Source organism: Aphelocoma coerulescens, chromosome 1A, assembly GCF_041296385.1.
Source record: "Aphelocoma coerulescens isolate FSJ_1873_10779 chromosome 1A, UR_Acoe_1.0, whole genome shotgun sequence".
Taxonomy (NCBI): domain Eukaryota; kingdom Metazoa; phylum Chordata; class Aves; order Passeriformes; family Corvidae; genus Aphelocoma; species Aphelocoma coerulescens.
The window spans coordinates 65,760,092-65,777,792 of NC_091014.1; the positions used below are offsets into that span (position 1 = coordinate 65,760,092).

Below are 17,701 nucleotides of genomic sequence, written 5' to 3' on the forward strand. Positions count from 1 at the left end.
AAGCAAATTATTTCAGAATTAAACATTTCTGGTTGGTGAATTCTGATTACAGAGTTTTCTTATAAATAAATCTTCTTGGAAGATTCTGCCTGATAACAAAAAATTAATGGATTGAATGTAAGAAAAAACTTTAAATGCCTTGCTGAAGATGTTTTATGAAATTATAGAATGAATTTAGCACTAGAAGCATGACTTGCTTTTTGCTGAAAAACTGTACTCTTTACACCCAGCCAAACCACCCTGAATATGAAACACTGTACAGCAGAAATGACTTTCTGTGGAGCTTTTTTCCCCAATATGCAGGAAAAGCCATTTTTGATGTTAATCCAGGGAGTTATTTTCCATTCTCTACTAACCCTCAAATGTCAAAGAGGAGTTTTGACCAGATACAAGCTCAGTTGATTAATAAACTTCATGCTCATCTGACTCTAGAGCCAAAAAAATTGATTCAATTGGTGTTACTTCCTCAAATACCCCATTTATAGCCAGGTCAGTTGAAAATATTCTCCAATGCATGTCTCAAACTCGTGCCTCAGAATCAAAAGCAGGATGCCATGGACATTTCCCCCTTTTTTGGCTCCTACAACCTCACTGTCTGTTCCGCCACAGTTCATATGTACAATATTTCATGGAGGAAACTTTCAGGAAGGTTCTTTAATACGTACTTGGAAGCAACCCTGAAGTATTTCTGGATAAAGTAAAATGCTATGCCCAGGGGCACGAGGGCCACAAGGAACCATGGAGTGGCATAGGAGATCATCCCAATGGCTGACAGGCAGAGCAAGGTGGATCTGGTCAGAGACTCCAGCGTGGGAGGGATGTGCTAGTGGGAAATGAAAAACATCCATGATGCAAAAATCCCTGTAAGTACCACTAAAAGCCTTTTCCTATAGGAAAAGTGGAATAATACCACTATGCACTCAATGATATTCTCCTAATATCAGGAGTCTTTCTGTTTCTGTGGGTCTCATAGGCAAAGGTACAGGGATTAAAAAATTAGTCAGTAGGTTTTTGCTTTCTAAAGGTCAGAGTTTCAAAGATCATGGGGAAATAGGAGCCATTTCAACCTCATTTATATATCAGGCAAGGAAGAGAGAATTGTTCTTGATATCCCAGATATTTAGAGAAATAGAATGCTCAGAGTCTCATAATTTTTATTCCATGTTCCCACCAACCTTACATTCAGGATTATTGTTCATCCAAAAATTTTAACGCACAGCCATAGTGAAAGCAGCCCTTCCTCTCCCTGAATGCTCTAAATCCACATGTGCTGCAGCCAGGGTGGAACATTTATTTATCACATCCACTCCCACATATTCAAAGTTGTTATATTCTACTTTGTTTCCTGTTTTGAGCCCAAAATCTGATGTTTTCTTAATCCAGATCTTCCACCAGAAGCAACCAGTCTGCATATGAAGAAATTAAGAGCCACCACCTCCCATTATGTTTATTTTAATGGTTACCAGTCCTCATTACTACAAGTGTGTGTACTTTTTACTTTGAGTGTCCCTGTTATCATTCCCAGAGTGTGGTTTTGCTATACCTTTCCCTACTGAATATTTTAGTACATCATCTTATTCAGTATCTACATGAAAATTTGCAAAGCCAGGATAATAAAACAGAATATATTGATACATCTACCTGATCAATGATATTTGTATCAGCAGAGAAGCGATTTAGAATCAGCCCCAGCGGAGTCATATCAAAGAACCTGTTGGACAAATTAAAACCAAAAAGTTACCTATAAAGGGATTCTAGTTTTGGATTAAAAGTCCAGTCAGACAGACCACAGAGCTATGTACAGCCATTGTCCTAAACCAAGCAGTAAATATGAGTAACATACCAGATCATCTTATCTGCATCCTGACCGTCTAAATGCTTCTTTTGGCATTTTCCCCGGAAAAAAACTTTTGTCTCCTCTTCCAAAAACCTGCTGTCTTGTGTCCTGATCTTTCTTTCCTGCTCCATCAGGATTTAAGATCCCTTCCAAAGATCACAGCTTGTTCCTGGATGCTGCTCAGCCTCCTTCTAATGGGCACCAACCCCAAATGTTTCACTGTAATAACTTTATTTGTTATCCAGGCACCCTTTTTGCCATCCTGCTGCCTTTGAGACCCTGGCTATTGTTCATAGAAGAAGCCTTGGTGTCCACATGACTTGACACCATGGCCATGGCTCAGAGATGGGGCTGGGTGCCCTGGAGCCTGAACTGCCCTCCGAGCTGTCCTTGATGTCCCAGCCCTGAAGGGGTGCCAGCTTTCTGACACATTTCAGCCAGATAATAAACAGGGGCAAAATGTCACATGTTCTCTCATGGAATGTTCCCCCCCTCCCAATTGCTTCACTAACTATTTTCACTTCTTGAGACCTTGAAGAAAACAGGTCAAAACCAAGATCTTTTCATAGGAGTACCCTTGCAGTTACAAGAGGACAGGTTTTGACCATGTAGCTTTGCAGGGGCATCATTTTTGCTGCACCTGATTGGTCCAAGGATGATCTTGTTGAGGAGATTGTGGTGTAGGTTCTTGGCTGCTGTGAGGCCCATCCACTCCACAGTCAGGGATGTGATAAGGCAAAGGACAATCCCGGCTCCAGAGAGGATGCTGAAGACAGCTACATGATAAGTCTAATAGAATGACAAATACATCAATCCTAGAAATAAATACCCATTTCTCTTTCCTTCTAGGAAGTTCCCAGGGTACCTGATACTAATCTCTTATATTACATAGTTATAGATCATCTTTGGGAAATAAAAGAACTATGATGGAACTGCAATTCATCAAGTTCACATAATTAGAAGTTCTGGCAGTTCTAAGATCCCTCACTCTATTTTACCCCTCAAGACCTTGAAATGGTAGTTCTTAGAACTGTGAAGACTGACTATGTGGACAAATACAAAGGATTGTTAGCCAAGAAACTTAGGGGACCCAAGTAGAACCTCTCAAGAATTAAAGCATCTGAGAGATGTTGGAAAGTTCCACTTTATTAAGTTCAAGCATCATAAAATTCCCAGTGCAAATCCTAAACTGATCTGCCAGGGTTATAACACATTTAAAGCCTTCTGAAAGTTTAGTAAGTGGATTCCAGTGAGATACTGTACATGAGTCAAATTTACAACTAGAAGCAGATTGTACTTAAGCAGTACAATTGAAGACTTCCATTATTTTTTTTCTGGCAGGACACTACTCAACAGCCAGTACTTAGGAAAGTAGGGTCATTGACTTAGAAGACCAGTTATAAAATCCAGATGGAAAAGTTTAGTGTAAGGTTCCTTCCTTTGAAAGGCCAATTATTTTTCTACCCTCAAACATGCTTCTGTTTCAGTTTTGCATGTTCAAAAAAGACTGATAAAATTTGAATTGCCTTCTTTTAACATTAAGAATTTGTCCATCCTGTATAATAATCTACCTGTCATTTCAATCCAGCTGACTTCTAGATGAACAGCAAATAATTACTTCAGAACATGTTTTCTCTCATTTTTTTCCCTGTCAGGCTCCAAGATCTGGCTCACCTTCTCTGTAAGCTTATCCTCATCAGCATTCCTGGCTTCATTTGCATTGTCCATGGATGTCCATGTAGCAAGCCAGTAATCTATGGCCACGATAACTGAGTGTTTCAGCAGCTTGGAGAAAATCATCAGAAAGAGCAAGAAAAATCCTCCAGAGGTTAGATATCTCCAACAGGTTTTCCAGGGCATCTTTGTCCTGAGCCTCAAGACAGTTGACATGTTATCATCTTCATCGTCTTCCTCTTCCTCCTCTGTGACTCAGACATTTGATCAAGTAAGCTTGGATTCAATACTAAGAATTATACCTTGTTTTACCAGATTTGGTTGATTTTTTTTTCTTTTGAATTTAAATTTTAAAGTCATAATTCAGTTTGTCATTTAATAACCGCAAACACTTCAGACAATTTTCATAAGAGTTCCCCTGTGCCCTTTAAGCAATTCTATAGTTTGCCAATCTTTGACTTGTCACAGTTTCATTAATAAAATTTTTTATAAACCAAGTCTTCACTACTCATTATTTATAGCAGAGGCCAGGCCAACCTGTTCAGCAGCTTTTATTACACAGTCAGCAGAGTAATTTTGAAGATTTTAGAAAACCCTCCAAACCTTTCCATCCAGACTCTTCATCACCTGTTTGCATGAAAAAGTTAAACTTTCTCTTCAATCAAGAGTACTAAAATGATAATTGATCACATTCTACTGAAAGACAAATGGTGGAAGACTTCTGCTATGGAAAATACGTATTTCAGAGGTGTATAAACGTGAAGTTTATTTTTTTTTCCCAGATAATAAGAATATGTATCTCACAGGCCTGCAGGCCTCACTTGAGGAAGGGAAACATTGCCCTCCTCTTGACAGCTACCTCAATTTGTTTTCTTTACAATCCTTTCTGTTGTTGTACTTCTATCTAACCCATCAGTAACTCCAGGCACTGTGAGTTAGCAAAGAAGCTAACTTGTTTTGGTACACTCTTATCCCTGCACAATGTTCAGGGAAATATGTAGAGAACCCCTTAAACAAGTCCTGTTGTAAACAGATCAAAATGTTGGACTTTCCACTCTTATTGCCAAGTGTTATCAATAGATTTTCACTTTGCTGCTAAGAACTGTTAGCTATAAAAGTGGAAAGACAATGAAATATGGTGTTCATTAAAGTGAAATTGTAAACAAACCTTCATCTTCATCTTCCAGCTGTGACTTGGATTCTCTGGGGTACATGGCCCTTCTAAGGGTTTTTCTCTCAAGAGTGGTCTGGTCAGCTTCCATATCCTGAAACAATTAGGTTATCATTAATATTAATTAATTAATAATAGGTTTTATTAATTTGAGAGATCATTTATTAATTTGAGAGCTTAGCTGTTCACCAATTGTAGTAGTACCTGCAGTAACCTCAAAGAGAATTTATCTGGATCATATAACTCACAGAATGGAAAAATACAGTATTTTTCAATTTAAATGTCAGAAAATTTAGATTTGTCCACTTCTTTCCATCTCTCTTTCTGCCATTTTTTCATTCACTGTCTTCTGGAATAATAAAAACTTCCAAAATAGTCTTTAGAGAATCCTAAATGTTAATGGCAATAACAGAATAAAAGGGTAAGAGATACCACAGGAAGTTTCTGGGTCCAACCCCTGCCCCACCAAAGGATCAATTGTGCACCACATTTCCAAGGGTTATTTGCCTTACACATCCTTATAAACCATCCATGATGGATATACCACACACTTCCTGGAAAATCTATTCCAGCCCCTAAAACTGCTTACAGGTCATGTGGTTTTGCCCTAAAGTCAGGTTTAAAACTTGCTTCTGACACAGTTTGGTGGGTTTTTTTTAAATTAAACAACAAATATTTCTTTGCTGAAAACTCATGCTTGCCTAAATGCTCCCATTTACCTTTTCCAACTCTTGATCTTGGCGATTCATCAGAGTTTTCCAGTGTTCATATAGCTCAACATCCTTGTTTTGGATATCCTTTAGTGTCCCTTCTCTAAGCACCATTCCATCCTTCATTGCTATGATCTAGGGGAGAAAGCACCAAGCACTCAGCATCACAGATACCATAATCACTGACCCAGATCCTACAAGACATGTGTCGTCATTAATGACAATACCATTATGCAAATTTCTGTCTTCATTTTATTCAATATTTTATTAAAAACTTCTTAAGTTTGCTGGCACAGCTCATGAACTGAAACTCCTGTAAGTCATGCTTTCCTGCACGTGTAAAAAAGCATTGAAAAGAAGGGATAGACATATTTGCAATTTGATCAAAATTCTCCAGGCCTTTCAATTAACAAAAACAAAATCTACTTAAATAATGTAAAAATAAAATAGTTCTTCCACTATAAAATCTGTGTTAGTTAAAGTGGCAGTTAGTCACATGGCATATGGAATAAAGGAGGGACTCTGTTGCAGGGAAAAGTAATAATCCCATTAAATGTTATGGTGTTAACTTCAAGTGTACATTCATCCTTAGCAAATTTTCCCCTGGTACCTCTTCTCTTACCCAGTCAGCATGTGGCAGATATTGTAATTTATGTGTGACCAGAACAAGAGTCCTCTTGTCTTCTTGCAGGAACTTCAAAATCCCTTCCTGCATTAAGTGATCACTCAAGTGAATGTCCAGTGCAGAGAATGGGTCATCCTGCAATCACATCAAATTGAAAAATACTAGAACAGGATTCAACAGTGAGGATTATTCCTAAAATAGTATTTAAAAAAAAAAAAAGCATCTGTCTTTACTGGTGTTTTATCTCTCTCTAGTGACTAGGACCCAGTCAGAGGGCTGCACTCCAGTGAGCTGGAATCCACTGCTCTTCAGTTCACAGCAATGGACTCAGTTTCATTTTTTGTGTCTGGCTGAGTGCAGTGCTGGTGCCTCACTGAGAGTGCAGGATCACCAGAACTGAAATTTCCCATCCAAATTTGAAAAAGCCAGGATCCAAATACAAGCTTGGGCCCAATTTTGATGTGAAACTGGCACAGGAAAATTACATTAGAGTTAGCAACTCTTCTCATTTCCTCCAAACTAAACTACAGACATGCTTGGTCTTCACTTTGAGTGAGTGTGGCTGGAAATAAGGCAACATTCAGATAAGGATATCAGTATGCAACCATTTTTTTTTCAAGAAGTCTCTACTTAATTTTGAAGAGGTTCAAACAGCCCCCAAATTCCTGATATGCCTTGAAATTAATAACAGATAAGGGACAGTCTGTCCAGCTCCACAGCACTCTGCAGGAGACTGCTGAGCCCTCATACTGTTCATTATGGTTCCTTATCAGAAATCCTGCTGATTTCTGTGGGACTCTGCTGATTGTAGGTCACCACTGAGAGCAAGGAGAAGACAACCTGTTCCACTCTTCCAGTGTTAATCTGTACAGGAATTCCCACCTTCACCAGTCTCCCAGGATGTTTTGATGCTGCCTCTGATGGACGCTTATTTCCTATCTCTATAATTGGGTTTTGGAGTTGAATACAAGTCCCCATAGGTCTTCTAAACATAAACTAAAGATATGGAATTACAGTTTTATTACTAACTTCCCACACTCCATGTGAAAAAGAAAAATCTTACCAAGAAGACAATGTTGGTGTTCTGGTAGAGTGCTCGAGCTACACAGATTCTCTGTCGTTGGCCTCCACTTAAATTAATCCCCTAATGAGTAAAATGGATCAGAAATAGGCATCTTTGAATAAACATTATGACAGGCCTTTGGAAATGTGGTTTTTTACAATTATAGAGTTCCAATAAAAATAAAAAAAACTTCATTAAAATGCTAATTCTATTGATAAACAAGCATAATCCTCATATAATATCAGAATAAAAGTTATTGTTCAGGGGTGAGTGTAAATTATGAAGAGCTGCTCTGAGCACAGTAGGCTTTTTAGATTGAAAAAATGTAACCAATATCAGCATCAAATTCTGCAAGCAAAATATGGGAGACTCAGGCCAAGAAATCCCATTTGAGAAATACCTGAAGAAGCAGAAGAGATTTCAACTTCTTTTGTGGCAACCCTTGGTCAATTACAATTATTTACCAGTTTGGCAGTCCAATACAGACTAGAAGTGATGTCACTAGTCTGAGTGACATCAGGGAGTGTCTTCTTAATACAAAGGTCAAGCAGAGATTAAAGAATTCACATTATTTACCCTTTCTCCAATTTCTGTCTGGTCACCAAATGGCAGTAAATCAATATCAGGCTGCAGAGAACAGGCATCTGTAACAGCCTTGTACCTGGAAAAACAATATGGTCATTGCAATTATTTATGCAGCCATTGACTCTACCAACACAAAAACCTCCAGCTAGAGGTCACCACGAAGTGTTTATGGCTCTGGGATGGCTAGATAATTGCAAAAATAAGTAGGGCAAAATGATTATTCAGAACTAATTGTAAATTGTAGGAGCATTGTAAACAAAAATTGACATATTTATTAGAGATCTTTATTGGCAAGACTGCTTTTTAAAGGTTTAATTATGTAAATTATTGAGTGCATTCTTCCCTGTCATGGAGTTGTTTTGTTGGACTCTGGAGTATTTTAAGCTCTTTTCCATTGAGTTTTTATTCTTCCCCCTTTAAGTGCCTCTTCATTTTGTTTAGAGTGATATTACAGGACAAAGGATTCTTAAGTTCTTCTGATCTTACCAGAAACAGCAAACCACTTGCAAAAATTTGAAATTTTTTGTGTGAGATTTCTGGGTCTGTGGCAGGTGATCTGCTGATGAGCAGCTGGGATCAGACTATTTGCATGATGAAATTTAGCTTTTCCCCATTGAAGCTAGTGGAACAGGCTGATGGATGCAGTGGCGAAGAATTTGGTCCCTGAAATTTTGGTGCTTTTCTGGATTTTGAGGTATTTGGTCATGGTTAGGTTTTTATCAAGTCAGAATGGAGTCATATATCATAACACAGCACAGACTGAGAGGAACAGGGTGTATTTCTGATAACTGAAAACAGAAAGAGTGTTGCCTTTGAAAACATCAGCAATTTGTTTTCTTTAGGTCCAGTCACTTTTTCCACATTTGTTAATTGACCTTTTAGAAGGATGCAAGAAGCAGGTGCTGGATAGGCACAATACCAGCTGTGCACCTCAGCTTTCACACTCCCGTCTCCTGTATTTTTAAAGGAAGAATTAAGGCCATTCCCTCGAGGCACCCCATCTTCATAAATATTGTTTTTGGAAAGTGGCTGCTCCAGTAAATTGATCACAGCAGGATTAGCACATAAACTCAGTGGAAACATGCCTAGAATCCCTATTTCCAGAGACCTCTGGTAGCCTCAGGCTCCATTAAACAAAAGAAAAACATGTCAGTAGTCTCCAAAGATGAGATTCATCTCACCTTGGCAATGACACATATGGCTTCAGCTGTGTTCCACAGAGAGCCATGGCCACTGTGGGATTTCTCACAAACATCTTGGACACATACTCTGGTTAGAGGAGCAGCCTTGAAAGACTAACCAGAAACCTTCCTCTGAGGTGAACAAAGTCAGGTCGGCTAAATCCACCCCGGTTTTAGCATGCACTGATTGATATTTACCAGAATCTACAAAGTTCCTCCAGAAGATGCTAAAAAACCCTCTTTAAAAGGAGCTGCCAGGTGTTTTTTGCAAGAAGGTGGATATTTACCTCTGCTTATTAAAGGGGCTGCCAAAGATGATGTTCTCCTCCACAGTGGCATTGAGCAGCCACGGCTTCTGAGCTGCATAAGCCACGGAGTACCTGTTCCTACTGCAGACAGACACAGAGCTTTAGTAAGAATCAAAGCCCTCACACTATGAAATGTCTGATAATCAGATTTTTTTAAAGTTAATTTCATGAATGTGGATTTAGAAAAATACAGGGAAACACATAAGCAAAACAAAGTGAAGGGAAGAGTTTTAAATTTGATGTTTTTGTTAGAACAGCACCCAATCTCTCCCCTGATGGCAAAATCTACACTCTAGGTTGTATTCTATTCTACTATAAATGCCTGGTACCTACCTCATTCTAGTAACTGCAGTTTAAATCCAAAGGCAAATTATAAATAACAGTAAGAAATATTAAATTCTCACAGGAAAAGTTATTTGGCATTATTTTCTCTAACATCAGAACAGGGGGTGAAAAGGCACTGTTCAAATGGCTTCAGCACACTTGAATTGCTGCTGTCTGAAGTTTTAGATTATTTTATGTGGCCACACATATAAAATACTTTTTTCTCAGTGAATACTTTTTTTTCCTTTCAGGCTGTTAGATCCTCAATGATACTGGAATAGAGAGCAGTTTAATACAGATTGGGAAGGAAGCACTGCAGTCTCCCAAGGATTTATTAGACATACTTTAGATGTGTCTAAATGCCTAGTGACATGTGTCAATAGAGGCATGAATGCTCTTTACTTCTGGCTGTTTTGCCAAGGTACAGCAGCAAAAAAGGTCATGCAATTTCAGACATTTTTCTGAGATGCCCAAGATGATGTGAGGAAGGAGGTGTGAACTGGTACTGGCTCATGGATCCGAACACTTATCATGGAATCATGGAATGGTTTGGGTTGGAAAAGACCTTAAAGATCATCTCATTCCATCCCCCTGCCATGGGCAGGGACACCTGCCACTATCCCAGCTTGCTCAGAGCCCCATCCAACCTGGCCTTGGATACTGCCAGGGATGGGGCAGCCACAGCTTCTCTGGGCAACCAGTGCCAGGGCCTCAGCACACTTACAATAAAGATTTTTTTTCTAGTATCCAATCTAAACCTGCTCTCTGTCAGTGTGAAGCCATTCATCCTTGTCCTGTCACTCCAGGCCCTTGTAAATGGTCTCTCTCCATCTTTCTTGTTGGCTCCCTACAGGTTCTGGAAGGCCACAGTTAGGTTCCTTCTCAGTCTCTTTGATGGTAATTCTTCCAGCAAAGCATTTGCTTAGCTTCATTTGTAAGCATGTAGGATTTACTATTGAGAGAGGAGATGCTAGGGCAGGAGAAACAGCTGGTTAGAATCTGTCAGCAATATCCCAAAACTTCCAGGAGTTTTAGCTGTTCATATGCACTCGTATGAAATATGTCCTTGAGATTATGGGCAGCAAATCATTGTGTGGCTCCCAGCCACATCTCCGTGTGCCACTACCTCTCTGTCATTTGTGACATGCTTTTAGTGGAGCTTGTCCTTCTTTTAAACCTGGAGCCAGGGGTGGAGTCCGTGCTTGGCTTCAGCTGGAGCTGAGCTGGCTCCCTCTGTGCCCTGCTCCATCCCATCCCAGGTTAGGCACCATGGGGAACCCGGTACTGGGCAGAAAACTCAAAAACACACTGAAGGAGACAACTAATGATGCCTCATACCTAGAGATCCTGTCTTGCATGACAAGGAGCACACTAAACTCCCACTGAGATCAGCTGGGAACTCAGCATCTTTCAGAAAAGACAGAGGTAGTGGTTCACTGGCTGGAGAAGTGGGGGATCCACTGGATTTGCACAATCTATCAATTAATCCCACAGCAAACAATTATCAACATGTTAAGGAAACACAGAGATGGCTTAAGAGCACAGAGATGAGGATTTGGGGAGATTCTGAAGAAATTAATGAGTGTTTTATGATACACTAGAAAAGAAGTAATACCTTCTGGATGCTTCAAAAGAAGGTTCAGTTTCATTTACACTGTAAGTTATGGTAAATGACATTTAGTAAGCAGGAAATATAAAGAGTAACATTTTGTGCTAGTTTTACATACAGTGAACCTGGAGTTAATTACATACTTTAAAAACTCAACATAAGTTTGGGTTTTTTGTTCTTGAAGGGAAAGCAAACAAGGTCTAAGCAAAAGCATAACACTTTTCTAAATTTGACAGTTTCATATCTACAAGGCATAGAGGCTAAACAGGCAAATTACATTGTTAGAAAATGCATTAAAAATGAAAATTGTCTCATAAAACCTTTTAAAAATTAAAATATTGATATTGCCTGGCAAGCAATAAGTTAGCTTCTCCACACAGTTCTGCCAATGGCCTGCAGAAGTTGGTGACTAATGACAAATTTCCCCTGGAGTAAAGATAAACTTTGCAGCTACACTGTAGGATCAGAACAGATTTTTAATCTCTTTGTAGCACTAAGGCTGCATAAAGCTGTGCACAGCACTACAACATGTAAGCTTTCTTTGTCATCCTCCACTTCTTAAGGATCACATCCCTAAGAAATGCATTCTGAAGAGCATTCAAATGGCAGCAATGACATAAATGATTTTGCAGCTCCCTCTATTTGTTAATTGATTTATTAGCAGTGCCAGGGGCCTGGAATGGCAGGGAAAGCAGTTTTGGACCAGCAGTGATGCTCATTCCAGGCATGGTGATGCATGTTTTGCAAAGTGCAAAACTTAAAAGAGATTATACCAGGTGAATAGAAACAGGCATTGGAAGAGGGTGGAAAACTCATGTTACGTCATGATTTTCCTGACTTTAAATAAATGGCCATGAACAAACAAATCCTCTTCTCTCAGGCCTATGAATACTCCAGATGAAACTCTTTAATGCTGAGACAGAAATGACTGCTTGACTGCTGGGATACCAGTAAATGCAGCAGCACTCGTTAGCAGGATATCCAAGTCTAGAAAGGGCATAAAAATTCTAATAGCAAGCAGAGTCCTTGTAATGCCAGACTCATGTATTAAGCATCTTCCCAAAATGCCAGAACTGAGACATGTTGTTTTTTGTGCTGCACATCATCTCTCTGAGGACTTGGATAATTCAGGCCTCCTAAAATGCACACTCTGTGTTTTCTTCGTGCACCAATTGTGAGAGAAGGTGCTGCATCAGAGGGGAATAAGTCCCAGAAGTGTCAGAGAGCCACACATTGAGGCTCAAAACAGAAAGCCCCTCACTTTAGTGATCTCTCAATCAGCAGAAGCTTCCAGTCTTCTCTACCATGGAAAAAAGTTACAAGAAATCAAAAGATGGAGTCTAAGGAGAGATTGAAAAGGAGCTTGGAATTAGGTGAAGGCAAACAAGAAGAAGAAACCCTAAATTTGCTCCATTCAAGACCCCCAAACTTTTATCAGGAGAGCACTGCAGTGGTAGAGAAGGAGAAAATGCTTTCAGGTATAAGTTTGGGAGCACCTTCTGAACTACAAGTTAACAAAAACCGGGCACAAGCCTTGCAAGACTCTTTGCAATTCCATACCAGATTTAGCATGCTTGCCATTATAACCAGAGTATCTCAATGGGCAAGGACTAATTTTAGGATCTTGGTTTCTTAAACCCTTTTTCCTTGGTTAGAAATTTCATTCCCGGTTTAGCTTGACAAACAGACTTTGATTCTCCCAAATTATGAATGAGATTTCTGTGAGAACCCACATTCACCAATAATCCCATGAATAAACACAGAGAAGACCTTTAGTGAGCTGGGGCCTTCCCAAACACGGGGATTAAGTATTTGGTTTTATACTTTATTACCCTGCTGAATCTGAGAGAGTAATGTGATTGCAGGGCATGGGAGTGGGCTGAAAATGAAGCTCCTGAGATTTCTAAAAATGGTATTTTATTTGCCTGAGGGGATTAGCATTTATTTCCTCTACTTCATTTATTTATTGAAATGTGGCTATTTATACTGATTTTTAGCTGTACTATAAAGTATACATATTGCCCAAAATGGGGTGTGGTAAGTTCAACTCTGAAATGGTAGGAAGGACCAAACTAATTAGTCATTTTATAGGATTTTGAATACATAAGATGGAAAAAAACCAAACAACAACAAAAAAATCAATTTAAATCAAGGGTTTAAGGAAAAGTAAAAAAGACACCCTGTTGAGGATTATACACTTTTATGGTAACTCATAATGTTTTAAAATAGACTAAAGCATCTCTAACCAGGCCCTGATTCCCTCATCCTACAAATGAAAAAGGGAGGAGAAAAAAGGTGTGTAAAATCTCTGCGATAACCTTGGAACCACAGAATGAGCCATTTCCTCTGCTAATATAGGCTGGAAATTGAGGCAAGATGAGGACAAAGCATTTACACGTATTCCATCTAGGAGCTGAGAGAAATTTAGGCCTGTCCCTGCAACCAGAACTGGTAGTTCTGCTGATTTTGGCAACTGAGATTTATGTGGATGATCATTTATCCCTCCAGTGCCCATTATGTCCTTCAGTGCCTTCTGTGAGCTCCTATGGTTGTAATCTTTGGGTGAGCATTGCACTTGGCAATCCTTCTAAGGGGAGCACTGACCTTTCCTAATTTTTGTCACATCCTTCTGGATACTAGAGGACAGAATAGGTGATTTGTGAGGACCTATTTAATAGTTCTTGTGTTTCCTGAGCTTTTCACTTAGTATACAACAAGCTGTTTGCACAGAAACCATTAAAATGTACAAAAACCGTGTAGCAAGTGAAGGGTTTCCACTTAGCCCCTCTTGGCTTGGCAGTCTGAGAAGATGGTTCTGACTGTTTGGCTTGATGTGCCTGAGGGGAACACATCTCTGCATAATTCCAAAAAATTAATAAGAAATAATAATAAATAACTCAGATCTGAAACAGGCTTGGCTGAATGACTGCACCCCAACAGCCCCACGCATCAGTGTCTAACAAGCCTCTCAAGCTGATTGCTCACTAGGAAAACAAAAACCCAGCTCCATGTCTAAGGATGTCACATTTCTGGGACATGTCTCATATAAGTGGGAAAAACTGAGACCCAGCCCACAAGATTTGCCCCAGCCAAGATCTTTTACAGAAAGATACGCTGCCATGCTTTATTTCCCTGAGATGCCAAAGCAGTGACAACCCTGGCAGCAGGACACATGGCTCTCACTGCAGCCAGCCTCCACACCAACAGGGTATTTGAATCCCAGTGATGCCTTGCAGGATTGTCCCAGTATAACTGGGGCTGCAGTCTTATCCATGCTTACAGTTACTGTGTTGTTACAGCTGAATTTGTAAAGGAATTCACTTAGCCTGCATTTCATCCCTGGATCAGTAGCTGCGTTAGTCATGCATGGAGAATCACAGGGAAAGGGACTTAAAAGAGTAAATAGGACCTTTATTATGGTTTTGCAAAACACAGGATCCACTTAGTTAAATACCTGAAGTATCCTTCTGTATTCATCTGTCTGCCAGGTAGTCTGAAATTACCAGCAAAACATAACCATGTTTGCATCAGCTATATCACAATTATAGTGTGCAGTGAAAAAAATGTCTGAGGTGTTTGCTAAACCCTGTGTTGTGGTTTAGCAAACAAACCCACGACACCCTGAGTTGCCTGGTGATCTGGTGGTGTACAGACTAATCAACTGACAGCATGGTCCTATCTCTTGAACAATACTAAACTTCAACTTTTATTTTTTCACAATTCATAATTACGAAACATTTCATAAGCTGTACCTATTAGGTTTCTAAGACTTCTCATTTTTCTAATCTCTCCAAGGTTCCATATCTTTATCTAGGAAATATCTGAGTCTTTCTCAAATACATCTTTCAAAACAGTTATGAGAATAATTTCAAGGTACATTCTACTTACTCCTGTCATTTTTTTAAACTACTCAGAAAAAAAAAACTACTCAGATGGTGGTATGAAAACCTTCATTACATGTCTCAAAGAAATTAACTGTGGTGGGTCACATATTCTTCTTCCTTCAGAGCTTAAATTCATATATAATTAAACTAAATTTAGTCTAGCCTTGGCTTCAACTGTACCTGCTACTCCAGTGAGATCATATGTTTAGAATAGCAGAAAGTGAAATAAAGCTAGACTGCAAAAATGCCATGGATACTATCACAGGAAAAGCAAAAAAAAATACAGTTTACAACATTGCTGTAAGAAAAATATGACAAAGGAGGTTACTAGTCAAGGGACAGGGCAACAAAATATTGGTCTCTGTGACAAAATTCCCTCTTTTCTCAGCAAAAAAAAGCTAATTGAGAGGATTTTGGCTTGGTAGTTTTAAGGAAAGAGAACTGATCTTTAAAACCAAAGAACAAGTCTTGGGGTTACAGCACATCACTTCCACTGTCTCTGTCCTGCCTAGGCTTGAAGAGTGCTTGCTGCCCCACTCTAGTTTCTGTAGGAAGTTCTCATTCACTGGTTCCTGAATCCAAGGCCTGACCTCATGGGCAGTTCTCCTTTTAGAAACAGCTTTTTACCAGCCTTTGCTCTTAAGGTGTTTGGTGTGTTCAGGCTTTTTGAGTGTATTACTGTGAAGAGTGACACTGTTCCATAGGTGGGGTTTGTGCAGATACCAGGGAAGGAGAAAAGCACTGCTCACATGTAATTACATTTTTTTTTCTGCCAGCAGCAGCATTTCTGAGTGGGAAATGCATCCCTTCCTTTAGGCTGGCACCCTACACATCCCACTGGGCTGGAGAAGCTCCAGCCTGTCACACTTTCACTGCTGGGTACAGGAACAATGTGACAATGCTGACTTCAATTATAGTGAGTACTGAAGCTTATTTGATAAAAGGAATAGCCCATGCTTTCTATCCAGGCCATTTGCAGGCCAGTATATTAGATATTAATCACCAGACTGGCCTCCTTCCCTTCCTGAGGCACCCTGCTCTGCCTGCTCTGAACATGACAAACAGTGAAAAATCCTTCCTGAGTTTGCAGGTGATGCATTCCAGAGAGGATCTGGATGATGGTAATCACTCAACATGCAGTTCTGAGGGATGAAGTTTACATTTCTCACAGCAAATCTCAGCCTCCTCCTTAAATGAATACAGCAATTAATAGCTATATAAACATACTTGCTCCAGTGAACTTTTCCCTCCAGGGTCTGCATCTCTCCCAATATAGCAAGGAGAAGTGAAGACTTGCCACAGCCAACTTGGCCCACAATCATTGTCATCTGACCTATGACAATAGTAAAAACAACAGAACACATTTTAAAAAGAGAAAAAAAAACCAGTTATACTCCAGTTCACAAGGCCCAGCTAGGTTCAGCTCTAGAGCACTTGAACTGATTATTATTTTTTTAGCATCCACTACATAAATGGGCAATATTGCCTATATTCATCTGTGGAAACATTAATGGATTGCAATAACACACTAATCTCCAAAAGAATGAGACTTTTGCTCTTACCTATATTAAAATTTGTTTTATGGGACTGTGTTACTCTGGTAAAGTTATTTAGGGTCAAATGATATACGGTGAGGAGTGATTATTCAGTCTGAAGTTTCATGAAAATTTGGACCAATCTAACAAATGAACTGAAATGAATTTGGGCCAATCTAATAAATGAGCTGAAAGAAGACCCATAACTCTTCTCTGCTTTGCTGTACTTCTCCTTCCCCTCACAGAGACACTTTCCTACCTCCAGACCTACTCTGCAGTGACAACAGTGCTTCTCAGATCTTCCCATAACTGATTGAATTCACTAACTGAGCTGGCCAGTGCATTTCATAGACTTACAGAATGTGTTGGAAGGGACCTCATGGATCACTTCATTCCATCCCCTGCCATGGGCAGGGGGACCTTCCACTATCCCAGCTTGCTCAGAGCCCCATCCAACCTGGCCTTGGACAGTTCCAGGGATCCAGGGGCAGTCACAGCTTTTTTGGACAATCTGTGCCCGGGCCTCACCACCCTCACAGTGAAGATTTCTTTCCTCATATCCAATCTAAACCCACTCTCTGTCAGTGTGAAGCCATTCCCCCTTGACCTGTCACTCCAGGCCCTTGTCAAGAGTCTCTCTCCATCTTTCTTGTAGCCCCTGTTTAGGTACTGAAAAATTCCAGTTAAGCTTCTCTCCAGCTGGGAAGCCAAGGGTCTTATTCCTTCCATAGGAGGCAAATTCTGGCTCACCCAGCCTGTGAACCCATGGCCTCAGACTGTAAACTCCTTGGAGCAAAGATATTTTGCTGGTGACATTCAATGCTACATGGAAACAAATCATACAGGCTTAGGGATTACTAAATTACCATGTGACAGCAACCTAAAGTAATACTCTATTTTAAAACTAAGCCCTTGATTGGAGATCAAAATAAAGCATAAGGCTATTCAATAATACGAAATGCCAACAGATGGTGTTATGAATTCTACAGCATTAACAACAACAAAAATAATAAATAAAATTATTTTTGTTATTAATAATAATAGAAAAAATTAGTTGCTACTTTTCACATTTGTTATGCAAGTCTTCCAAAACAAACGAGCATTTTGTAAACCTGTGGATTTCCTAGCCAAAGACATTGAGGATGCAAGGAATTGCAGCAACTCAGCTTGACAAAGAGAAATTCATTGAGAGACA

At 39.6% G+C, this 17,701-nt stretch overlaps 1 protein-coding gene across 12 annotated transcripts in view; it reads right to left on the bottom strand.

The window, feature by feature from the left end:
• Nucleotides 1-17,701, bottom strand: part of ABCC9 (ATP binding cassette subfamily C member 9) — a 68,799-nt gene that overhangs the window by 18,155 nt on the left and 32,943 nt on the right. For 8 of the 12 annotated variants that reach the window (XM_069003339.1, XM_069003335.1, XM_069003336.1 and 5 more), the window contains 13 exons: nt 16,199-16,304; nt 14,542-14,580; nt 11,094-11,132; nt 9,134-9,235; nt 7,657-7,741; nt 7,081-7,161; nt 6,015-6,152; nt 5,402-5,527; nt 4,680-4,776; nt 3,512-3,759; nt 2,478-2,626; nt 1,642-1,711; nt 666-823 (listed from right to left, as the gene is read on the bottom strand). In XM_069003339.1, coding sequence (XP_068859440.1) covers nt 666-823; nt 1,642-1,711; nt 2,478-2,626; nt 3,512-3,759; nt 4,680-4,776; nt 5,402-5,527; nt 6,015-6,152; nt 7,081-7,161; nt 7,657-7,741; nt 9,134-9,235; nt 11,094-11,132; nt 14,542-14,580; nt 16,199-16,304 — 1,438 coding nt within the window. The remainder of the gene's footprint in view (nt 1-665; nt 824-1,641; nt 1,712-2,477; nt 2,627-3,511; nt 3,760-4,679; nt 4,777-5,401; nt 5,528-6,014; nt 6,153-7,080; nt 7,162-7,656; nt 7,742-9,133; nt 9,236-11,093; nt 11,133-14,541; nt 14,581-16,198; nt 16,305-17,701) is intronic. The other 4 variants (XM_069003341.1, XM_069003343.1, XM_069003344.1 and 1 more) reach the window with 2 other exon arrangements.